Source organism: Mobula birostris, chromosome 8 (assembly GCF_030028105.1).
Source record: "Mobula birostris isolate sMobBir1 chromosome 8, sMobBir1.hap1, whole genome shotgun sequence".
Lineage (NCBI taxonomy): Eukaryota > Metazoa > Chordata > Chondrichthyes > Myliobatiformes > Myliobatidae > Mobula > Mobula birostris.
Genome location: NC_092377.1, coordinates 107,939,049 through 107,965,876, shown reverse-complemented (window position 1 = coordinate 107,965,876; position 26,828 = coordinate 107,939,049). Strand labels below are relative to the sequence as shown.

The 26,828-nt window shown below is 41.3% G+C and overlaps 1 protein-coding gene across 3 annotated transcripts in view; it reads right to left on the bottom strand.

The window, feature by feature from the left end:
* snx14 (sorting nexin 14) overlaps positions 1-26,828 on the bottom strand; it is a 172,275-nt gene that overhangs the window by 51,887 nt on the left and 93,560 nt on the right. For all 3 annotated transcript variants that reach the window (XM_072265914.1, XM_072265915.1, XM_072265916.1), the window contains 3 exons: positions 20,087-20,270; positions 16,921-17,004; positions 11,366-11,466 (listed from right to left, as the gene is read on the bottom strand). In XM_072265914.1, coding sequence (XP_072122015.1) covers positions 11,366-11,466; positions 16,921-17,004; positions 20,087-20,270 — 369 coding nt within the window. The remainder of the gene's footprint in view (positions 1-11,365; positions 11,467-16,920; positions 17,005-20,086; positions 20,271-26,828) is intronic.

Below are 26,828 nucleotides of genomic sequence, written 5' to 3'. Positions count from 1 at the left end.
ACAACCCTCAGATTCTTTTTCCTGTGTGCATACTTAGCAATTCGTAGAACAGTAACTAAACCTGGTGCTGCAAGTTCTGAGGAGCTTCTATCTTCTATCTGATGGCAATAGTGAGAAAAGTGCATGGTCTGCATGGTGAGGATCTCTTTCTTTCTTTTTAAATCTTTTTATTGAATAAGTATACAAAGGGTAAACCATAAAGGCACTAATACACTGTTAGAAATTACGAGAGATATTAATACAGAAGAAAAAATTGATACAAACAGTGCAATTTAAACATAAAATAATATGGTAAGATAATAGTATACTAATATATATATATATATATATATCAATAGAGAAAAGGAAAAAAAAACCCAAAAAAAGACCCCCCAAAAAAAACCCACCGTGCAACTAAACTAAAAGCAAAGCAAAGCAATGGGCTAACTTGGAACCAAATAGAGTTAAAGAACTTAAAATCACGTCCTTAAACCCGACCTCCATTAAAAACAGTTAAAAAAAAAGGCAAGAAGGGAATATAAATATGGAACAAAAGAGAAAAAAAATTACATTAAATGAAAATATTGAATAAAAGATCTCCAGGTCTGTTCTAATTTAAGTGAGGAATCATAAAGGTTACTTCTAATTTTCTCCAAATTTAAGCATAATATCGTCTGGGAAAACCGAAAAAAGGTAGTTGGAGCATTAAGCTCTTTCCAATGTTGTAAGATACATCTTTTCGCCATTAAAGTAAGAAATGTAATCATTCTACGGGCTGAAGGGGAAAGATTACTGGAAATTTTAGGTAATCCAAAGATAGCAGTAATAGGATGAGGAGAGAGATCCATATTCAATACCTTTGAGATAAAATGTCTCTCCAAAAAGTTTCCAGAGTAGGACAAGACCAAAACATATGAGTTAAAGAGGCTATCTGCCCTGGACATCTATCACAAAAAGGATTAACATGAGAATAGAAATGAGCTAATTTATCTTTGGACATATGTGCTCTATGAACAACTTTAAATTGAATTAGGGAATGTTTAGCACAGATAGAGGAAGTATTGACTAATTGTAAAATCTGACCCCAGTCATCCACGGAAATAATAGAACCCAATTCTTGTTCCCAATCTGACCTAATCTTATCAAATGGAGCTTTCCTAAGTTTCAAAATAATATTATAAACAATAACCGTTACACCTTTCTGACATGGATTAAGGTTAATTATAGTATCTAAAATATATGTAGGAGGTAGCATCGGAAAGGAAGAGAGTATAGTACTTAGGAAATTTCTAACTTGGAGATATCTAAAAAAATGTATTCTTGGTAAATTATATTTATTAGATAATTGTTCAGAAGACATAAGGGAACCATCTAAAAATAAATCCAAAAACCGCAAAATACCCTTAGTCTTCCAAATTTGAAACGCACGATCCGTGAAAGAGGGAGGAAAAAATATGTTACCTAAAATAGGGATCGCTAGCCCAAATTGGTTGAGATCAAAAAATTTTCTGAATTGAAACCAAATACGCAAGGTATATTTAACTATTGGGTTAGAGACCAGTTTGAGGCGTTTCAAATCAAAAGGAAGAGAGGAACCTAAAATAGATCCAAGTGCATAGCCCCGAGCAGAATGTAATTCCAATACTACCCATTTAGGAATGGATAGTGTATCTTGGTCAAGTAACCAAAATTTCATATGTCGAATATTAATTGCCCAATAATAGAATCTAAAGTTAGGTAATGCTAGACCTCCATCTCTCTTGGCTTTCTGTAAATGTATTTTACCCAATCTCGGGTTTTTATTTTGCCAAATAAATGAAGAAATTTTAGAGTCAACTTTATCAAAAAAAGATTTTGGAACAAAAATCGGTAATGCCTGAAATACATATAAAAATTTTGGCAGAATAAACATCTTAACTGCATTAATACGACCAATCAAAGTTAAATATAATGGAAACCATTTAGATGAAAGTTGAGTAATATGATCAATTAAGGGTAAAAAATTAGTCTTAAATAAATTTTTGTATTTACAAGTAATTTTAATCCCAAGATATGAGAAATAATTATTAATCAATTTAAACGGAAAGTTATGATACAAGGGAAGTTGTTTATTAATCGGAAAAAGTTCACTCTTACTAAGGTTTAATTTATAACCTGAAAAAAGACTAAATTGTGCTAATAAATCTAAAACAGCAGGGATGGATTTTTGAGGATTAGAAATATATAAAAGTAAGTCATCAGCATAGAGTGATATTTTATGGGACTTTAAGCCCCGAGTTATCCCAGTAATATTTGGAGATTCTCGAATGGCAATTGCAAGAGGTTCTAATGCAATATCAAATAATAACGGACTAAGAGGACAACCTTGTCGAGTACCTCGAAAAAGAGGGAAAAAAGGTGAGCTTAAAGAGTTAGTACGGACCGAGGCCATAATAGAATGATATAACAGTTTAATCCAGGATATAAATTTCGAGCTAAAATTAAACATTTCAAGCACCCTAAATAAGTAAGTCCATTCTACTCTATCAAAAGCTTTTTCAGCATCTAAAGGGATAACACACTCAGGAACATTTTGTGAGGAAGTATAAACAATATTTAACAGTGTGCAAATGTTATAGAAAGAGTAACGACCTTTAATAAAACCTGTTTGGTCTTCCGAAATAATAAAAGGGGAGTACTTTTTCTAATCTGTTTGCTAATAATTTAGAAAAAATTTTAGAATCAACATTTAATAAAGATATTGGTCGATAAGATGCACATTGAGCAGGATCTTTATCCTTCTTTGATATTAGAGAGATTGACGCTCTATAAAAGGATTCCGGAAGTTTACCAAGTTTTAATGAAGCCTCCAAAACCCTACAGAACCAAGGGATTAATGAAGGTGCAAAAAACTTATAAAATTCCACGGTAAACCCATCAGGGCCAGGAGCTTTCCCCGGGTTCATAGAGGAAATAACATTCTTAATCTCATCAGTAGTAATGGGAGTATCAAGCATAGAAGACATATCCTGTGAAATCTCAGGGAGATCTAGGTTATCTAAAAAGTCATTCATATATTTAGAGTCTCGTAAAGACTCAGATTGATATAAGGAAAAATAAAAATCAAAGAACGTTTGATTGATCTCCGCATGATCAAATATCAGTCGATCATTTTGATTATAAATCTGATTGAGATTTAGTATAATTAGACTTCAGTTGGTTAGCCAACAGTTTACCAACTTTGTCACTGTGTACATAAAATTCACTTCTTGTTTTCTTTAATTGGCTTACAATCGAGGACGAAAGTAATAAGCTGTGTTCCATTTGAAGTTCAGTTCTTTGTTTATACAGCTCCTCAGAGGGAGCTGTAACATATTTCTTATCAATTTCCTTAATCTTGTCCACAATTACCAGCTCCTCCTGCTTCAACTTCTTCCTCAAAGCAGCAGAATATGAGATAATCTGACCACGAATATAAGCTTTAAAAGTATCCCAAAGAATGTTCACAGAAATATCCTCTGTGTAGTTGATTGTAAAAAAGAAATCAATCTGTTCATTCATAAAGTTAACAAAATCCGAGTCCTGAAGCAGCAACGAATTAAAACGCCATTGTCTATTATTTTGTGTATTGACCTGAATTTTAATAGAAAGCTTAAGTGGAGCATGATCCGAAATGGTAATAGAATCATAATCACATTTAATCACTGAAGAGATAAGCCGAGAGTCAATAAAAAAATAATCAATTCTTGAATAGGAATGGTGAACATGTGAAAAAAAAGAAAAATCTTTTTCCTGAGGATGCAAAAAACGCCAAATGTCCGTCGACCCAGAATCAGAGAGGAATGAGTTAATCAAAGTTGCAGATTTATTGGGTAAGGTCCGTAGAGGAGCCGAATGGTCCAAAACTGGAGATAAGCAAGTATTAAGATCTCCGCCCCGGATCAATGAAAACTCATTCAAATTCGGGAACCGATTAAATAATGATTTATAAAATTCCGGACAGTCCATATTGGGAGCATAACCGTTAACCAAAACTACCTTTTATTGAACAGTAGACCACTAACCAGTAGAAATCTACCACTCGGATCAGAGATAATATCATGTTGTACAAAAGTAACTGAAGAGTCTATAAAAATAGAGACGCCTCGAATCTTAGTGTTAGAATTCGAATGAAACTGTTGTCCCTTCCAGAATTTAAAAAAACGTAGTCTGTCCCCCCCTCCGCACATGGGTCTCTTGTAAAAATGGGTCTCTTGTAAAAATAGAACATGTGCTTTAAGTCTCCGGAACACTTTAAAAACTTTTTTCCTTTTAATAGGATGATTAAGACCATTAGTATTCCAGGAGACAAAATTAATAATAGACTCCATAAACCCTAAAGTCAACCCGCAAAAAAGAGGATTGATGATAGGTTCGACCCACGAACCGGGAAAGGGAACAGAACAAACCAGAGATAACGGGTAGGAGAACGCAACCAATGCTTCAGTAATGTAAATAGCCCAAGAAGAAAAAAACTAAAACGTGAAGCCCCTCCCACCACCCCCCACCCCATGACCCCAAGGCTAAATCTAAAGCAGACCCGCCAGAAAGAAGCAAGCACTAGAACTACCCCCATGACTTCCGATAGACGCTCACTAAAAAAAGTGTAAATATAAAAAAGATCAGCTAGTTATAAAACAGTAAAAGAATAAAAAAAGTAGAACAGTTAAGACAAACACGATATAAAACAGAGAAAAAGCCAGAAAATATAAAGAAAACCGTAACAGACCACAGACCCTATGATAACCAAAAAAAAAGAAACGAAATTATTAATATAAACTAGATAGGAAAACCTACAGAAAAAAATACATTTAAAGACTACGAAATTTAAGACCTCAAAGGAAATACATGAAATGATGCTGAGGGAATAACCACCCATAATCCCCAAGGAAAAAGAAAGGAATGACGCAGTTAGAAAGAAAGTTTGGCAACCATATTAATTAATCAAAAATAAAGTTTTCTGCCTATATAAAGCAACCAAAAATTAAACACGACAGATTCACAACCTCCGATCAAACGGAGATAATTAAAAATTACGATTAAGATGCTGAAGGTGAAAATTGATCCAGATAACTCTGGGCATCCGATGGAGATTCAAAAAAACGAAGGGCTCCGTCAGGTGTATGAATCCTTAAACGCGCAGGGTAAAGCAGCGCTGGTTTTAAATCCATCTTGTAGAGTTCCGACATCACAGATCTGTAACGAACCCGTTGATCCCGAATCTGTTTGCTGAAGTCCTCCACGAATCGGAACTGAAGATCGAAAAAATTAATATAACCTTTAGATCGAACAAATCGAAGCAGCTTCTCCTTGTCTTGAAAGTAATGAAAACGTAAAATGACATGTCGAGGTTTATCTGACTTAGACGAATATGATGGAACTCTGTGAGCTCGATCCAATAACGGTGGTTGGTCAGGAAATACGGTAGGAAATGCATCTTTTAAAAGTTGAGAAAAAAACTTTATAGGGTTGTCAGATTCAACAGCTTCACGAACACCAATAATTCGAATATTCTGCCGTCGCATTCTGGATTCTAAGTCAGAGTTTTTAAAAGTCAGAAAGTCCAGTTTTTTCTTCATTGAAGTAATTGTTTCTTCAATTTTCTCCATCTTGAGTTCATTTTGTTGCGTGGATTTTTGAAGATTAGACATAGCCGACTGGTGTTCCGTGATAGATGTTTGCATTTTATCGATTGAATCCGCAATTTTCTGGAAATTAATTGAAATTTCCGCATGAATCAGCTCTGTTATAGAGGTTGAAATTTCCCTTTGAATTAGATCCGATATAGCTTTCAGAGTCAACGGTGGTTCAGTCGGAGGGAGATCGGTACCTTTCGGTCTAACCGGAGGTTTGCCGTTTTTCCCATTTTTTCCGCTCTTGGACATAGCAGACCTTAAAAGCATCCGAATATCAAAAAGCCCAATTTGTTTCAGATTATTGTAAAAGTCACCTTAATGGTTAGTTAAATATAGCTGATCATAAGAAAAAAAACTCAGAGGTAATGGAGCGAGTCAAGAGCACGACTTCACTCCATGAGCTCTACTGGAAGTCTCCCGAGGATCTCTGATGACTGATGCTGCTTTTCTATGGCAAAGTTTCATGTAGATGTGCTCAATGGCTGGGAGGGCTTTACCCATGATGTACTGGGTTGAATCCACTGTCTTTTGTAGGATTTTCCGCTCAAAGACATTGGTGTTCTCATACAAGGCCGTAATGCAGCCAGTCAGCACACTTTCCACCACACGTCTATAGAAGTTTGTCAAGGTTTTTAATGACATGCCAAATCCCCACAGACTCCTGAGGAAGTAGAGGCGCTGTCGTGCTTTCTTTGCAATTATATTTATATGATGCGTCCAGGACTGGTCCTCTGAGATAGTGACACACGGGAATTTAAGGTTACTGACTCTCTCCACCTCGGAGCCTCTGATGAACACTGGCTCCTGGACCTCTGGTTTCCATCTCCCTCCTGTATTCTGATCTATCACCACCTTTGATACGACCCACAATGGTGGTCTTATCAGTAAACTTGCACATGGTGTTGGAGCTGTACTTAGCCACAGTTATTGGTGTAAAGCAAGAAGAGCAGGGGCCTATGTACCCAGCCCTGTGGTACTCCTGTGCTGATTGAGATTGTGGAAGTGTTTTAGTCAATCCCAACTAACTGGGGTCTGCAAGTGAGGAAATCCAGGATCCAAATGCCCAAGGCAATTTGAGGCTCATGTCTTGGAATTTACTGATCAGTTTTGAGAGAACGATGGTATTAAATGCTGAGTTGTAATTGATTAAGAGCATACTATGTATGCATCTTTGCTATCCAGATGTCTCAGGGTTATGTAAGGAGCCAACGAGATTGCATCTGCTGTGGACTTGTTGCTTCGCTAGGCAAATTGGAGCAGATTAAAGTTGCCATTCAGACAGGAGCTGATAAGCTTCAACACCAGCCTCTCAATACACTTCATCACTGTGGATGTAAGTGCCACTGGGCAATAGCCGTTGAGGCAGGTTACGTCTTCTTGGGCACCCCAGGGGTATGGATTGTACCCCGTCCGGACCAGATGCTTTCCTTGGATTGTCTCTCTTGCTGGCAGCCTCGCACATCTTCTTCAGATACAGAGACCAAAGGATCATCGGGGTGTTCTGGCAGTCAAATCAAGCATAGAAGTGCTACTTCTATCGCAGTGCTGCAAGGTTTGTGCTGGGCTTGGAACACAACCAGCTTGAAGCAGGTCAGCCCATCATCAAAATGCGTATCGAACTAATGTTATGGCTCTCAGGCATACAGAAAGAACGAATGCCCCAAAATAGACATACAGGGAGCTACTCACTGGACAATAAGCTGAAGCATATACCAGGCACACACCAGATGGAGGGAGGGTATCCAAAACTGAAAAGAGTTTATCAGTTGTTCAGGAGACAAAACACGTTGATTTATATAGCACTTTTAGTGGATAAATGCCCTGGGCTGGTTCCCAAGAACACTATCTGACAACATTTAAGTTGAAGACAAGTGCCCGAAGTCCAGCCAACAATAAGTACATTCAAAGGAACACCTTTTCGGAAGAAAGAGGTGAAGAGACAGAAAGAGTCAGGGAAGAACAAGGCAGCTGAAATCATGATACTCAAAAACACATAGATGATGCTCAAGGAGTGCAGAATCTGCAGACTATTGTTGGACTGAGGTGAGTGGTGTGACTCCAGAGACATAGAGGGCTTAGTATATGGGGTCGAGGGCTTTGAGTTCAAGGCACAACTGATAGGATTCATAGGTCTATGAATGCAGGGTTGATAAGCAAGCAGGACTTGCATAAACTAGGACAATTGCAGAGATTTGAATGTCGACAGCACAGGTTCCCAATCTGAGGTCCACAGAGCCCTTGGTTAATGGTAGGGGTCCATGGCATAACAAAGGTTGGGAACCTGCCCCCCCATCTAGAGGATTCCAAGGGGCAAAAGTGGGAGGCAGTCAGGAGAGCAGAATAGTTCAATCCAGGCTTAGTAAAACCACATATGCAGGCTTTGGCAGTAGAAGGGTTCAAGCAGGGCACAAATAACGTCAGAATGAGGTAGTTATGAATAAACACATGCAAGTGGGAGTATGAAGTGATGAGCTGAGAAGCGAGAGCGAGTTTGCTGGTGTGATGGTTATCTCATTTTTAAAAAAGTGACCATATGAACTGAAGTTGCAGCCTAAACCATAACTGCAGAGCTTTTAATCTTGCCCCTGAACAGACGTTCCCAACATGCCAGAGATCTAATAGTCTTTCATACAGGCCATATTACAATGTTACATCCCAGTAAACAGGTGCAATTTTTAGGCAGTCACGTGTGAAAACAAGTCTCATGAAGCAGTCAGTGTTCACCGAGGTGTGATATCACCCACTGCCTTCTGAGATACAGTACATTCAACTTCAGAAAGCAACATCCCATCATAAACTAACAGGCATATTGAACGTAAATTCGAGGAATTCTGTAGATGCTGGAAATTCAAGCAACACACATCAAAGTTGCTGGTGAACGCAGCAGGCCAGGCAGCATCTCTAGGAAGCGGTACAGTCAACGTTTCCGGCCGACACTTACGCTCTGTCCACCAGAGAAAGCAGGATCTCCCAGTGGCCACACATTTTAATTCTACATCCCATTCCCATTCTGACATGTCTATTCACGGCCTCCTCTACTGTAAAGACCAAGCCACACTCAGGTTGGAGGAACAACACCTTATATTCCGCCTGGGTAGCCTCCAACCTGATGGCATGAACATTGACTTCTCTAACTTCCGCTAATGCTCCCCCTCCCCCTCGTACCCCATCCGTTATTTATTTATATACACACATTCTTTCTCTCTCTCTCCTTTTTCTCTCTCTGTCCCTCTGACTATACTCCTTGCCCATCCTCTGGGCTTTTCCCCCCACTCCCCCTTTTCCTTCTCCCTGGGTCTCCTGTCCCATGATCTTCTCATATCCCTTTTGCCAACCACCCGTCCAGCTCTTGGCTCCATCCCTCCCCCTCCTGTCTTCTCCTATCATTTCAGATCTCCCCCTCCCCCTCCCACTTTCAAATCTTTTACTAGCTCTTCCTTCAGTTAGTCCTGACGAAGGGTCTCGGCCCGAAACGTCGACTGTACCACTTCCTAGAGATGCTGCCTGGCCTACTGCGTTCACCAGCAACTTTGAGGCGTACTGAATACAGGCTCTTCCCTTGAAGTTTTTAGTTTTCCCCCCAGGTCTAGCCTTGACTTTGTGAATCATCTTTCAGTTTACAGCATATATACAAACCTTCAGCCAAACCAGTCTATGCTGACCAGTCAGTCCCAATTTTCTGTATTTGGCCTATACCTCTTTTAAACCCAACCCTTCCAGGTACCTGTACAAGTGCTTCTTAAATTATACCAGTGCTCCTACCTCAACCACTTCCTCTGGCAGCTCGTTCCATGTATTCACTACCCTCTGCGTGAAATTGCTGCCCCTCAGGTCCCTTTTAAATCTTTCTCCTTTCACCCAAAATATAATGGTTTTGGACCCCCAACCCTGGGGAAAAGATAGTTACCATCTACCTTATCGACTTATCTCATAATTTTAAACATTCCAATAAGACGGTCCCTCATTCTTTAATGTTCCAAGGAATAAAGACCCAGCCTGGCCAACCTCTCCTCATAACTCAGGTCCTCTAGTCCAGGTAACATCCTTGTAAATCTTCTCTGCACTCTCTCTAGTTTGTAACTGGAATCCCCAAATCCTGAACTTAGTGCTCTGACTGATGAAGGCCTGCTTGCTAATGCCTTTTTAACCATCCTGTCTCCCTATGACGCTGCTTTCAATTAACTATGCACTCACACTCCTAGCTTCCTCTGTCCATTACCAGTTCCTGAGAGCATGTGAAGAAGAACTTCAAAAAGTCTTGCAAAGTATGTTCATCCTGAAATGTTAACACTGCTCATGTCCCCTGCTGAGTAATTCAAGCATTTTTTGGTTTTATTTCAGATTCCAAGTATCTGCAGTGTTTGTGGAACTCAGCAGGTCGACCAGCATTTGTAGAGGGTCTCGACCTGAAACATCAACAGTTTCTCCCTCTCCCCACAGATGCTGCTCAACCTGCTGAGTTTCTCTAGCAAATTGTTTACTGCTCTAGATTCCAGCACCTGCAATCACTTGTGTCTTTATATATTCAACTGTAGTATTTTTAATTTTACTTTCATGGGTGCTGGTTTTCTTTTCAATAAAAGAAAGTTACTTGCATTGTAACTTTATTGGTACATTATTGCACTCTGCACGCACGACTCCAGACAAGCCCTGCACATCCCAGACGAGTGTCCTGGCTGTGTACAGGCCTTCTAAGTCCTGACTGCATACAGTGATACCACTATTTATGGAGAACTCACTTGAATGAGAGAAGTTGCAAGAGGAAGCAGCCAAGCAAGTTGGACAAATCTGCAGTGCTACCGTACAGGTAAATTATATTTACGGACCAAAGAGCTGTAAAATTACTGTACAGAATCAGCGATATACAAGGTGTGGAAACTCTGGAACCAATTTATGGCATGACTTTAGACAACAGACTGGCAATAATCAACAAAATGATAAACTGGTTTACTAAAGACGTAAAGCTGAATGAGCAGATTACCATGGCTGGATCTGATTTACAGAACTTTGTCCATTATGGCTAACATAAACACAAGGAAAGTATTCACTGGAGAAAGTTCAAGAATGATCTGTCATCCGTGAAGATTAAACTCAGAATACATCTGAGTAAAACTGAACTCCTAAACCTTGGAGAAAGGCAATCCTAAGTTTAAAAAAATGAAAAAGAGGAATGATGATGCACAGATTACAACAAACTAACTCATATCAATAAGAATTTCATTTGATCAGTAATTAATACTGATGTCACAATAAAAGAAAACCTGAGTCTATTTCTGCCAATTATGAGCTGCAAAGTTTACTTTATCTTTTGGTGAATGAGATAAGATGGATGAAATTGCCTTGCGTATCAAATCGGACTGGAAGAGTCTTCAGTGTTCTTGCCCTGGTCTGTGCGTAGTTTGCTGATGTCAACCAAAGGGCCACAGAAGTACATCAATCAGCTTCAGTACTCTCTAGATTCAGTTTGAAGAATTAACTATTTGTGGGCTTTTGAGGCAGCCAAAAGGTTGGTTTTGTAGCACAGAAATCATTCAGTGGAGGTGGAAAGGAGCAAAGATGGAAGAGAAAAGAAACATCAGATAAACACAATCGACAACTGAACTGATCGTCACACTCATGATCATTACCTTGATATATAGGTAATAAAGAAAATCAATACACAAATAAAAATAATTTAATATATAAACTAATAAAGCTCACTATAATACATGTGCAAGTTATAGGACACACACCTGCAGATACTCTTGAAACTCCTCTCGTTTGGATTTCAAAAATTCACAGTTCTTGGGCCCAATGAGTCTCTTTGAAGGGAGCTGTGCATCTGGGAAAGATCCTAAAAACACACAAACCAGAAAATGAGCCCCTGACATTGATGCATTCTTATAACTTTCAACCCAAAATGTTAGCAAAAATACAAAACATAAAGCTTGCATATTGGAAATGAAACTGATCAGCAGAGACTGAAGATGAGGAGATTCAACCAAGTACTGTTTGGAAACAACGTAATTAGTTTAAAAACCTCAAACCCTGACTCAGCCCTCAAATACTGTCTGCTTCTGACTCTTTCAGGATCTAATCAGGTTGCATTCAATTGAGTCTATATTTAGTGTATATTATCTAAAAATGGCTATACCTCTGAAATAAAGTTATACAGCCTTAATAAAAATTTAGGATCAGCATTGCCATCCAGAACTTGCTTTCTACAGATAAAAGCATAGAGCCAAAATGATGTTTGCTTGCATTCCCAAAGTTCCTTGAGGAAACACATATGTAAAACACAACAGACAAAACAAAACCTACTCAGGTCTACATTCATTGATAATTGATAAACTGCTACAAATTTACATCACTGGATTTTCAACTTTCAAAAAGCCTCAGTTCAGATACCATGTTGAAAATCAAGAAGTTACTACTACCCAGGCACAATTTCATTTTTAGATTAGATTAGAGCTTCTTAGGTTCAGTTCTACACAAAATCCACCACAAGAGAAGGTATGACAACAGTAGGCTTTACTAACTAAATGACCCATTTTGCATTCGAATTTGCAGCAGATCTTAATGCACTAAGGAACAATCCACTGCCCATTAATGCTGGAGCCATGAGCACACTTGGGAGCAGAATAATAAAAGGTGCACATTGGGCCTGCACCCAGCCGAGGAACAGTGAATGTAACGTCATGGCCAGGGCACACTAAACACCAATACACAGCCATGTACATGGAGCAACTGAGTGGTCACCAGCCAGCTGTACAATGCTCATAAATCCAATATTCCCCAGCACTGAAGAGCGATCCAATACTGTGTAGGTGGTGGGTCTGAGCGTGCTGAAAAGTGGTACGATGCTGACGTACCTTCACTGTGACGGGGAACAGAAAGGGAACCTAGTTTCCCTTACCTCTCTTCATTCTGTGTGCTGTCATGGGCAAGACCTGGACCATGGTAGCCCACTGAAGGATAACACTCCTTAAGTGGACAGGCATGCCACATAAAAGACTAACAGATGCTATAATCTGAGCAAAAGAAACTATAGATGCAAGACTGATGTGGAACAAAATCCAATCTGCTGTGACTTTATGTGGCAGAACTAGATATGCCAACACCACATTCCAGCAAAAGGGCAGGTTATGGATGGGACTTGTTATGAGCATGGCCACAACAAGCTTCCTGTATCACAGAAAACCCCTGGGAACAGCACAAATAAAAACATCTGCTGTAACCTCAGACAGAGACAGTGCACTGCTACGGGCAAAATCCTAACAGTGTTGAAGAGCAGAGGAATCTTGGGGCCCAAGTTCATAGCCCCCTGAAAATAGCTACACAGGTTGATAGGGCAGTTAACAAGGCATGTGGTGTGCTTGCCTTTATTAGTCGAGGCACTGAGTTCAAAAGTCAGGAAGTTATGTTGCAGCTTTATAAAACTCTAGTTGGGCTGCATTTGGAGGATTGCACATAGTTCTGGTCGCCCCGCTATAGGAAGGATGTCAGGGCTTTGGAGAGGGTGCAGGAAAGGTTCACCAGGATGCTGCCTGGAATAGAGGGCACGTACTGTAACAAGGGGTTGGAAAAATTTGTGCTGTTTTCTCTGGAGCAGCAGAGGCTGAGGGGAGATCTGATGAAGATTTATAAGATTATGAGAGGCAGAGATAGAGTAGACACACAAAATTGTTTCCCCAGGATTGAAATGTATCATACCAGAGGGTATGTACTTAAGGTGAGAGGAGGTAATTTTAAAGGAGATGAGAGGGGCAAGTTTTTTTTTAAAGCACTGAGAATGGTGGGTACCTGAATGTGCTGCTAGATGCAGATGTATTAATGACTTTTACGAGACGTTTAGATAGGCACATGAATATGAGAAAAATGGAAGGATATGGACAATGTGTAGACAGAAAAGATTAGCTGGACATTTGATTACTACTTTAATTGTTTCAGTCAAAGAGTTTGCTCCTGTGCTGTACTGGTCTAAATATTGTGGATTTCTGTATTTATATTACTCTGTACATCGTTTACTCACAGAGCTTCACATAAGCAAGGGAGCTCATTGCACTTATGTATATGACACTAAACTAGTCTGACTCTGACTGGTGTCAAGTGGAAGAGGGTGAAAAGATGGTTACACAGGAGCTGACCACCATTCACTTCTGACTAAAAGACCGTTTAACTCTAAAGGCAACAATCCAGGCCTTTCAGTAAAGTTACAAAGCAGCTAAGGAGTTTTTCTATTAAAGTTAACTGCTTGCTCCTTCTCAGACAGAAATAATCTCCCATGACTGAGTCAAAATACTGGACATATTTTCTTCCCTCTTCCCTCAAATACTACTGTAACTTGCAGCTTCAGTTCTATCCCAGAGTCCTTGAAGCTGAGGAACAAGTGCCTGTGTCCACCAAGACAGAAACCTGGAAGGGAGTCCACAAGGGGGAAGATCACTCAGAGAGCCTTACTGCCCATCCTGATAGTACCAGCTCTTCAAAAAGTTATGTTAAATTGCAGGCAGTGGCAGTCAGGAATTTGCCTCGTCTCAAATTAGTCTTATATACTTATTATGAGAAGTGGCTACTCAGCCCATCATGTCCATTCTGGCCCTCCGAACAATCCATTCTCCCCCTCCCTACTTCCTACTACTTCTGTAACTTATTCCCTCTGGGACATGCTCATCAACTCCCCTTAAATTCCTGAGCCACTTACCTACACTAAGGAACAATTTACATTAACCAGTTGACCAAACGGCACACCAGATGGACTGTGGGATGAAAGTGGAGCTCCTACAGGTAACCCGTGCATTCACAATGAGAACAGACGAGCCCGAATTGAAATGGGGTGTGTGAGGCAGTGTCACCACCAGTTCTGCCACTATGCCTGGTGCCAGACATGACACACTCTCCATGTTGGATGGATCTCAGGAGGAAGTTTGAGTTCCTGTCAACCTGCAAGTTCACAGCCATCATGGAGCTGTGGCTACCCTGACATCCCCCCTCCCACCCCACTGCCTATTAGTTTTATAGGAAAGTCAGCAACCCATGTAAACTTCATCGAGGGAAGAAATCCTTCCTTTTGGGTACGGGCACAAGCTGTGCTCTATACTGCGGAAAACCAAGCTGGAACATGGCCCACCGTTTTATAAGGTGATGGTTTTGCATGAACTGAAACTGTAGAATAACACTGGCGAAGGGGAAAAACAGGGCAGATGAACAAGGTGATGGGGTGACACGGTAGTGCAATGGTTAACATAATGCTATTACAGCACCAGTGACCATAAGACACAGGAGAATTAGGCCATTCAGCCCATTAAGTCTGCTCCACCATTCCATCATGGTTGATCCCAGATCCCACTCAACCCCACACACCTGCCTTCTCACCATATCCTTTGATACCCCGACCAATCAGGAATCTATCAACTTCTGCTTTAAATATACTCACAGACTTGGCCTCCACCGCAGTCTGTGGTAGAGCATTCCACAGATTCACTACTCTCGAACTAAAAAAATTCTTGTTTACCTCCGTTCCCAAAGGTCACCCCCTCAATCTTGAGGCTGTGCCCTCTAGTTCTGGATACCCCAGCATAGGAAATATCCTCTCCACATCCACATTATCCAGTCTTTTCAACATTTGGTAGGTTTCAATGAGATCCCCCCCACACTCTTCTAGATTTCAGTTTGAGTACAGGCTCAAAGCTGCCAAACGTTCCTCATATGTTAACCCCTTCATGCCTGGAATCATCCTCGTGAACCTCCTCTGGACTCTGTCCAATGACAACACATCCTTTCTGAGATATGGGGACCAAAACTGTTGACGAAGTGTGGCCTGACTAGTGTCTTATAAAGGCTCTGCATTATCTCCTTGCTTTTATATTCTATTCCCTTGAAATAAATGCCAACATTGCATTTGCTTTCTTTACCACAGCCTCAACCTGTAAATTAACTTTCTGGGAGTCTTGAACCTCTGATGTTTGAATTTACTCATTTAGATAAAAGTCTGCACAATTGTTCATTTTACCAAAATGCATAATCATACATTTTCCAACACTGTATTCCATCTCCCAATGACAAGCAATGTGAAAAGTACAGGTCCCAATACTGACCCCTGAGGAACACCACTAATCACTGGCAGCCAAACAGAAAAGGCCCCTTTTATTCTCAATCGCTGCCTCCTGCCTGTCAGCCATTCCACTATCCATGCCATTATTGTTTCTGCAACGCCATGGGATTTTATCTTGTTAAGCAGCCTCATGTGTGGTACCTTATCAAATGTCTTCTGAAAATCCAAGTAAATGACATCCACTGCCTCTCCTTTTGTCAACCTTGCTTGTTACTTCCTCGAAGAACTGCAACTGATTTGTGAGGCAAGATTTCCCTTCACAGAAACCATGCTGACTTATGTTATCATTAGTCTCCAAGTAGCTCAAAACCTCATCCTTAATAATAGACTCCAACACTTTCCCAACCACTAACCACTACAAGCTAACTGGACTATAATTTCCTTTCTTTTGCCTCCTTCCCTTCTTAAAGAGTGCTGTAACATTTGCAATCTTCCAGTCCTCCAGGACCATGCCAGGATCAAGTGATTCTTTAAAGATCATGATCGAGGCATCCATTGTCTCTTCAGCAACCTCTCTCAGGACTCTGGGATGTAGTCCATCTGGTCCAGGTGACTTATCCACCTCTGAGTTTGCCTAGCACTTTTGGGACAAGTTCAAAGGTAAATAAGGAAAACAGGGGTGACTAGGAGTTGGTTGTATTCCTAAATATAGAATAATACTGATCAATATTATGGCACTTGATTGGAAGACTGGATGACGTGTTTGTATGAGTGATACCCATCCCACTCACTGGCTAACTTCATAGCACCATCTATCTTGATGAAATTCTCCCCCAGCAGATGGTTGTATTTGAATAATTGGTGAGCACTGTTAGAGCTGTTTCCATGTAATATCATTTATCCACCTGAAAGAAAGTAAAAATAAAAAATCTCCCTGAAAAAAATGAAAATGAGCTTTGTTTAAACTCTAGGCAATATGTTTAAAGTTACCACAGTACCTTTCTCTCTTATTGCTGACAACTCCCATTTACAGTAGTTTATTTCTCAACAAATTATTCTGCAGAATGTGCTGACATTTTCACTGATTTTAGGATAGGTGACAGCTTGTGCAGACTTAACCAAACATGGAAATAACTACCTCAAATATTAGCTGTGACTACGATTCAGATTACATTACTAGACAGGGATTAGTAAGGCACTAGTACTGTTCTCTTTAAATCATGAGTGACATTAACAGTTTCTCTCACACTTTACCATGAAACTCTGTAAGCTTTGACTCCAGTACATAAAATTCAAAATATCTCCTGTAAACAGGACAGCGTTCAGTTTCACGTCCCTCTGAAAAGTAAAAATAGAATTAATGAGAAAGGCAGTGTCCAAAAATCAATGCATTCAAACTGAATAATTCTTGTAGGTATAGTGAACAACGTGACAGAGGTTGAGTGAGGGGATCACACATTTACAAGCTCAGCACTCCCTCGTCTGATCTATCTCAAAGCCAGTTGGCCCGTCCCTTTGATGAACGATTGAGTTCTCAAATAGGCAACAGTGTCAGCAGACTGACTCTGCAGTTCCTCTTTGATCGTAATAAGATTTAGATTTACTTATCACATATACATCAATTTACTTATCACATATACATCAAAACACATGGTGAAATATTTGTGTTAACAGCCAGCATACCCAAGGTTTGCTGCACTTGGGTGTTGCTACACCCAGCGGATGTTGCTACAGTTTCCTGCGCCAACACAGCATGCCCACAATGTTCCACAGAACAACACAACCAGCGACCACAACAACAGCAGAACAAGCCCCTTTCAACCTACAGTGCCTTGAAAAAGTATTCAGCCACCACAACTAACTACTATCACATTTTCTAGTTTTAAAAAAGTTGGATTTTTTGAGCTAATCTACCAAACATAGTGCATCACGTTAAACCAAAAGAAAAAAATTCAAAACCATTCAACAATTTACTAAAAATTAAAAACCATAATTGTGAAGCTGAAAAAGTATCCTTCCTCTTTGTAATTACTATGCTAACTTTCCACAGAGGCAATGACCTACCTTACAAACTCACCCATTTTGTTGATGTAGAAAATAGGACGATCGTCTGTTTTCAATGAATTCATAAGAATAAATACCTCCTCTGTCTGTACGGTCCAACTGGATAGATTTTCAAAAGCCCAAACCAAAATGAAGGCAAAAGGGCGCTCAAGGCAAGTCAGGGAAATGATAATAAGCAGCACAAATTTGGGGAAGGGTACGAGACCATCTCAAAGGCACTGATCATATCTCAGAGCTCAGTGGAGCCTATCATGAAAAATTGGAAAAATATGAAACCACGGCCACACTACTTAGTCCATCCCTCTGAATTTAGTTGCCCGATAAGAATGGCACTTGTTAGACAGACTATTGTGATACCAACAGTCGCTCTGGGAGCTGCAAAAGTCAGTGGCTGTAACTGGAGATGAAGTTCATGCTCTACAATCTCTAAGGCCTTGCAGAAAATAGGTAGTTATGGAAGAGAGGCAGGAAGAAACCCTGAGTAAAAATAAAATGGGCATATCCTTGCCCATCAAGACTTTGCAAAGCATCACTTCGAAGATACTGTACAGATGTGGAAGAAGGTCTGGTGGTTGGATGAGACTAAAGTGGAACTTTTTGGCCTCAAAACCAAGTGGCACGTGTGGCATAAATCTAATACTGTGCATCAGCCAGGTAACAACATCCCTACTGTAAAGTACGGTGGAGGCAGCATCATGTTCTGGGATGCTTTTCAGCAGCAGGGCCTGGAAATCTGGTCAGGATTGATGGGAAGATGACTGCTGCTAAATACAGAAAGATCCTGCTAGCCTCTGCCAGAAAGCTTAAACTGGGAAGGATGTTCATCTTTCAGCAGGGCACTGACCCAAAGCACACTGCCAGAGCAACCACAGAGTGGCTTCAAATGAAGAGAATTGATGTCCCTGAGTGACTCCGCACCCTGAGTTTAACCCAATCAAACATCTCTGGCAAGATCTCAAGATTGCTGTCCACTGCCGCTCCCCAACTCACCTGGCACTGCTTAAGCAATTTTGCAAGGAGGAATGGGAAAACCTTGCTCCATCACATTGTGCAAAGCTGATAGAGTCTTATCCAAAAAGACTAAGAGCTGCAAGAAGCCATTCAACAAAGTACTGAGCAAAGGGGATGAATGTTTTTGTAGTTTTTTTCATGCTTTACAATTTTCCCTGTTTTTTGGGTTCTACTGTAGAAAAAAAAGGAGCATGTGATTCACAAAAATCCTCAGTTAAATTAATCAAAATTCCTGGTTGTTCTACTCATTTATGTGAACAAAAGACTGCGGGGCTCAATACTTTTACAAGGAACTGTAACTCCCACCTGCACAGACAGGTGGCCTCTGGGCCTCCAGTCCTCCAGTACTAGCACCCGGATTCTCAGACTCTGGGACATCTGGCCTCCAACTTTGGACATCACCCCAGCACACCAAACACTGGTTGACCTTCGGGCCTCGACGTCCAAACTTGCACAGAACACTGACTATGTGGTGAACCGGGCCCTTGTTCTTTGGGCATTTAACTTAAGGTTTCGCCTTCGGCTTTGCTGTCGGGAATTCACCGGGTTTGAACTCCAAACCACTGCTTTTGGATTCGCGTAGACCTCGCAGGGGGGGGGGGTGATGGCAACAATCTTGACTTCCACCTGTAGCTGGAACATGCTGCATGTAGGCCTGTAGACTTCCAACCTGGGACTGGTCTCTGATCTGGGAATCGCTGGTCCCCTCAACGGCTGTAACACAACTTGCAGGATCTCTGACCTTCAAATGTGGAGCACTTCGACCTGGACTCAGGCTCCTGCACTGACTCTTCATTTACCACCCGGGCTCTAACTCCCCTCATCCCTGGTCCTTAAATCCTAACCTGATCCTGAGCTTCCCTCTCTGTCCCCGAAACTATCCCTACAAAGTCTGAGCCACGGCATCAACAGATATCACAGCCTAGCACCATCTTGACCAGAAGGGTAACTATTTTAGTGAATTCCTATTTGTATAAAAGGTTTTATTATTTACAGTTGAAGGCCTGTTACTGTGAACCAACCAGAAAAGTTGTTCTCACAAGCTTCACCTTATAAGGTAGTCAAGCTGTCTTGATGATTATATTGAACTTGCCTTTATTAAAAAGAATCAGAATCAGGTTTAATATCACTGACATACGTTGTGAAATTTGTTGTCTTTGTGGTAGCAGTACAATGCACGACATAGTAACAGAAAAGAATAGTGAATGACAGTAAATCTATCTATATATAAAATAGTTAAGTTCAATAAGCAGTGCATTAGCTCACTGAGTGCATGAATGCTTCTCATGTGACACTGGCAGGTAATGGAGCCAGTGAAAGATAAAAATAAATGTAGCCATCTTACCCCATCCTTCATCATTCCGTTCCACATCAATACAGAAGACTGGAATCTTCTCCTTTTTGTTGTCAAAAAAGAAATCTACATATGGAATGGTTATTTTCCATGCGGAGAGGTTACGTTGAGCATTGGGAGTTATCGCCAGCTCTTCAAGTAAATCATCCTCGGATACCACCGTTGCCTCTTCCACCTGCAGCAACGAAAGATTAAGGATGTTTAACCAAACGTCAACTTCCATCACATCCAAAATATTCATTAAAAAGTTGGGGAAACCAAAAAAAAATAGTTTAGTAAATAACCACATTCATCTATACATTGATGGCTTTGGGTTTGCACTCATTGGAGTTTAGAAGAATGAGTGGGGATTTCATTGAAACATACCCAATATTGAAAGGCCTGATAGAGTGGACATGGTGCAGAGGTTTCCTAGAGTGGGGGAGTCTAGAATCAGAAGGCACAGCCTTAGAATTCATGGAAGACGCTTTATAATAGAGATAAGGAGGGATTTCTTTAGCCGAAGTGTGGTGAATCTGTGGGATTCATTGCCACAGACGGCTGTGGAGGTGAAGTCATTGGGTATATTTAAAGCAGAGGTTGATAGGTTCTTGGTTAGCAAGGGTGTCAAAGGTTTTGAGAAGGCGGCAGGAGAATGGGGTTGAGGAGGATAATAAAACAGCCTTGATGGAATGGTAGAGCAGACCTGACAGACTGATTGGCCTAATTCTGCTCTTATGTCTTAAAGTCTCACGTTATTATCCAGTAGAATTTTATCATGGCTTACTTATCCTGGATTTATCCAGGAGCACGTGCTTTGAGCACGTGCTTAAATCCTACCACAGGGATTTAAATTAGAGTTTAAAAACAGCAGCTGGCATTGATCTCGAACCTGGGACAAAGGACAGTCAGCACAAGTTCCTGCTCAAGACTGCTATTTCTCAAGATTGCTAGATTGGTGGACAGTCTTCATTGTTAAAGCTCCCTACTGTAGAATTTACGGCCATCAACCTCTGGCTTCGCACATCCATAGAGGGTTCAGAGATCTGTGAGCAGACATCCCACCTCTCCCGGAAGTTCCGGGAGTCTCCCGCATATTAATAGTGGCTCCCTGATGCCCGCAAATTATATACAGTATCACGGAAATCAATTTTTTTGAGAGAGCTCGCGCGAGAGAGAGCGAGCGCCAGAGCAAAAAAGCAAGTGCCAGTGAGAGAGAGAGACAGCGCGAGAGCGAGATAGCAAGCGCGAGAGAGAGCAAGTGAGAGCGACCACAAGAGAGAGCATGAGAGTGAGAGGGAGAGAGCGAGAGCGAGCAAGCGAGAGAGAGAGAGAGAGAGAGAGAGAGAGAGCGCGCGCGCGAGAGAGCGAGAGCAAGAGCGTTCCAAAAAAAGTCGGAGTGGCAGAGTGTTCCAAAAAAAGAAAATATAAAACGTATGTCACCCCAGACTACACTAAAGTGTACCCCTGCCTAATGGGGGTCAAAAATAATGACAATGTTGCTCGCTGCACTGTTTGCAACAGTGACTTTTCTATTGCCCATGGTGGGTTAAGACATGTTGAGGTAAGTTTAACAGGTGTCATTCGTTCATTAGCATAGCTAACATTATTTAAATTAGCTGGCTAGCTGCTAACGAGCTACTCTATTGCAGACATCCCACCTCTCCCTGAACTTCCGGGAGTCTCCCGCAAATTGATGGTGCTACCTCCCTGAAATGAGCTTTTGCAGAGTGGGATGTCTGTGTGAGTGCAATTGTAATCTTATCCCAGTCTGGGCCTTACGAAACAAATTAAGGAAACAAACTTCACACTTCTTAATTCTCCTGTGATAAAGAAATAAATCTTTATCACTCAAGCAGTTTTAAACAAAGCATGCTAAAGGAATGCTCAGGAAAAATAGTTGTGCTGGAGAGCCCTCTAGAGGACAGAAGTTTGACAACTTCCAATTTACAGCTGGACTGCAAATACTTGCATTAACACTAAAATCACAACTTGAAAACAAATTACACGTCAGTGGCTACAAATCTGCACATGGTGTCAAATCCACTTTGGGCTCAAATCTATTTTGTAACAACTCGAACTGCCTCCAGTCACAACACAGAAACACAGCACAGAAAAAGGCCCTTTGGCCCATCATGTCTATAGCAACCATGATGCCAGTCAAGTAAGCTTCTGTCTGCACATGGTCTGTGTTCCTCTATTCTCTTTTTGTTCATGTGTCTGTCTAAATGTCTCTTAAATATTGTTCCTATATGTCTCTTCTACCACATCCTCTGGCAATATGTTTTAGGTATCCACTACTCCCTGTGTAAAGAAAGTTTGCCTCACACACCTCCTTTAAACTTTCTCCTTCTCACCCTAAACCAGGGATGGCCAACCTATGGTGCATGTGCCAAAAGTGGCGCATTGGATGATTAGAGGTGGCGCAATGAACAGTGGGAAAATGAGTTCTTATTTATAGCAGGTCTGCCAGGAAAACCGTTGTGCATTGTTTGTGAAAACACTTTCTCAAATAATAGAAGACATGGTCTTAATAGACACTATAAAACACAACATCAGACTGAAATAGAAGGAAAACTGAAGCTAGTGTTTGGGTCTGAGTTACAGACAGAATATGTGATTAAGAAAAAGAAAGAAATCAAAAGAAGACAAAGTATATGTGTTTCACCAGCATTCTGTGTATGTTGCTTGAATTTCCAGCATCTGCAGATTCTCTCCTGTTTGCGTTTTTATATCTGTTAAAAGTCTCATTAAGGTAAGCAATGTTTATCTTGTTTTTTATATTAAATCAATATATCATGTAAAAATGCTAAATATGTCTATATTAACATATTTTTACAAGAATTGAATGGGGGTACAAGAGTTGTATGGCGCATATGAACTGGTGCGAGAAGAAATTGACGCATGGAATGTAAAAGGTTGATCACCCCTGCCCTAAACCTTTGCCCTCCATTGTTTGATATTTTCACCTAAGAGAAAGACTATTTACATCTCACATAATTTTATATATTTCTATTAGGTCGCTTCTCTGCCTCCAACACCTCAGAGAAAACAATCCAGGTTTGTTCAAGCTCTCCTTATAGCTGATACATTCCATTGCAGACAATGTCTTTGTGAATGTCTCCTGCACTCTCTCCAAAGCCTCCACATCCCTCTTACAGTGTGGTGACCAAAACTGCACCCAACTCTCCAAATATGGCCTAACCAAAGCTTTATACACCTGCAATCTGACTTGCCAACTTTTACACTCAGTGTTCTAATTGATGAAGTCAAGCATGTGGAATGCTTTCTTTACCACCTGATCCAACTGTACTGGCACTTTCAAAGAGCTATGAACTTATGCTCCCAAGGGTCCTGCTATTTACTGCATACTTCCCTTTTGCATTTGACCTCCATCCCAAAATATATGGCTGTTCACTTGCCCGGATTAAAATTCATCTGCTATGTCACCAACCCACCACTCCATACCCTCCTGCACCACTACTTTATCATGTCCTGTCAGGGTCACTCCTGTACCTAGCGTCACTTCACGGACGTACAGTCAGTGTATCCAAGTTATCCTATGTATTTATATTTATTGTATTTTTTTATTATTGTGTCCTTTATCTTATTGTGTCTTTTGTGCTGCATTGAACCTGGAGTGACATTCATTTCATTCTCATTTACACTTGTGTATTGCAAATGACATTAAACAACCTTGAATCTCCACCTAAATTTCCATCTTACTTCTACCCTACTGTATCCTTTGACAAACTTCCCTCACAATTCATGTTCATAACTTACTCAGCAGACTACTTACATTTTTATCAAACAGTGAAGGTACATTACAAACAACAGAAGCCCCAGCAATGATCCTGGCAAAACAGCACTATCATAAACCTTCAGTCAGAAAACCTCTCCACCACTACCCTCAATCTTCTGTGACATGGCCAATTTTGGATTCCATTTACCAACTTGATATGGATGGCATGGACCAGCCTACCACGAGGGACCCTGTCAAATACTTTACTAAAGACCATGAGATGGCTCCCTGCCCTTCATCTTTATCATCTCCTCAAAAAACGCAATCAAGTTTGGGAGAAACAAACTCTCCATAATAAGCTTATGCTTTTCTAAATTTAAAAAAAAATCCTATCCCTAAGAATCTTCCTACTCTACAATCGCAGCACACTGCAGTGACTGAGCCTGAATGAGAAAAAGAACTACTGAGTGAGATGGGGTGGGGAAGGGGACATAGGATGGGCTAGGGGAGGATGGGAAATGAATTGGACAGAATGTGTTCTGGGGTGTGAATGGACAGATTCACCCTTGGTTACAATTTTCTAAGCAGATTTTTCAGCAAATAAAAAAACTAAATATACTTCAATTATTTTGTAGCAACAGCTGCATTTTAACTTACTGCCTGATTCCATATTCATTGGACAGCATTCCATTCCCTATATAAAAGCTCTTTTTGGGCCACTGTTTAAATATTAGCTGGAGAGGAGTATTACACCTCCCCACCTATGCAGACACATGGCAACTCAATCCAGAGCTAAACAAGAAACAGCAAAGCAGATCCACTGGTACAACACACACTACTAATGTCCACAAAACAACTCAAGGAAGCTCATGGGAGGCACACCAAATGAAACCTGTGCAGCTATGTACAGTGACCAAAGTCTTGATCCCAGCAGCAGATTCAGAAAAAGTTGAAGAGTCCAGATGGGGAAGTTTCAGGAAGGAACTGCAAGATTTATGACTAAGGCAAACTCCAGAGATGAAGTGAAAACTGATGATTTGGTTCAGGGCAGCACTGGAGGAGAAATGAAGGATAATGGGGCCAAAGGAGATGAGAGAAATTGGGAGCAATCTGAAGTGGATATTGCACTGGCATTTTAACTCAACAGAGACATGGCCGAATAGGACCCATGTGAGATACGATACAGACATTTACAGATTTAATAAGGCTGCAGAGTGGAAGGTCTGGAAACAACAAGGTCAATGAATGACGCCATTGGCGGAAAACTCAAAGCAAGACAAAGACTGGCAACGCTGCAAGAGGTAGAGAGGAAGAGGCATCTAGCAGGACAACTAGCTGTGAAGAATTTAGCCACAGCCTGCTGTTAGGGAGAGAATCAAGTTGGTGGTAGGGAACAGTGCTGTACCACAGAGCAAATACAACAGATAGAACTTGTAACTCATCCGGAACTGGAAGGCAGACAAGCAGCTCGGCAAGTCAGAGACCGTACAAGGCAGAAGCCAGGTCAAGGCAGAGGGATATGACAGAGCAGCGGGAGATCTGATGCACCTCCATTTGCAGGAGCTATTGAGTGGGTGGGACACCCCTGGATGTCAGGGATAAAGCACTGCAACTGGATATCATGAAACGAAACCAGTCATGGGCCATAGAATGAAACTACCCACAAGAGTAATGGAGATGGATGCTATGATCAATCGCGCTGCTGTGGGAAATATAAAAAATGATAAAAACACAACTGTTTGAGAACAATTTTCTGTTTAAGACGGCATTGTCATTTGGCTACACCGGATACATTTCCACCTCAACCTCTTTACATCCCCTCCAAGAGGCCTACAACCTTGTTATGATTTAGTGCTTGCATGCCTCAATGACCCAGAGAGCTCTGTTGGCTGGAATCAAGGCATGATGTTTTGGGCAAACACAAGGAATTCTGCAGATGCTGGAAATTCAAGCAACACACATCAAAGTTGCTGGTGAACGCAGCAGGCCAGGCAGCATCTCTAGGAAGAGGTACAGTCGATGTTTCGGACCGAGACCCTTCGTCAGGACTAACTGAAAGAAGAGCTAGTAAGAGATTTGAAAGTGGGAGGGGGAGGGGGAGATCCAGAATGATAGAAGAAGACAGGAGGGGGAGGGATGGAGCCAAAAGCTGGACAGGTGATTGGCAAAAGAGATATGAGAGGATCATGGGACAGGAGGCCCAGGGAGAAAGAAAAGGGGGAGGGCGGGAAAACCCAGAGGATGGGCAAGGGGTATAGTAAGAGGGACAAAGGAGAGAGAGAGAGAGAAAGAATCTGTGTATAAAAATAAATAACGGATGGGGCACGAGGGGGAGGTGGGGCATTAGCGGAAGTTAGATAAGTCAATGTTCATGCCATCAGGTTGGAGGCTACCCAGATGGAATATAAGGTGTTGTTCCTCCAACCTGAGTGCGGCTTCATCTTTACAGTAGAGGAGGCTGTGGATAGACATATCAGAATGGGACGTGGAATTAAAATGTGTGGCCACTGGGAGATCCTGCTTTCTCTGGCGGACAGAGCGTAGGTGTTCAGCAAAACGATTTCCCAGTCTGCGTCGGGTCTCACCAATATATAGAAGGCCACATCGGGAGCACTGGACGCAGTATATCACCCCAGCCGACTCACAGGTGAAATGTCGCCTCACCTGGAAGGACTGTCTGGGGCCCTGAATGGTGGTAAGGGAGGAAGTGTAAGGGCATGTGTAGCACTTGTTCCGCTTACAAGGATAAGTGTCAGGAGGGAGATCCCCATTTCACACGCATCTGCTCTCACTCCATCCTCCCGCCACCCCACTAGGAATAGGGTTCCTCTTGTCCTCACCTACCACCCCACCAGCCTCCAGGTCCAACATATTATTCTCCGTAACTTCCGCCACCTCCAACAGGATCCCACCACTAAGCACATCTTTCCCTCCCCCCCGCCCACACTTTCAGCAGGGATTGCTCCCTACGCGACTCCCTTGTCCATTTGTCCCCCCCATCCCTTCCCACCG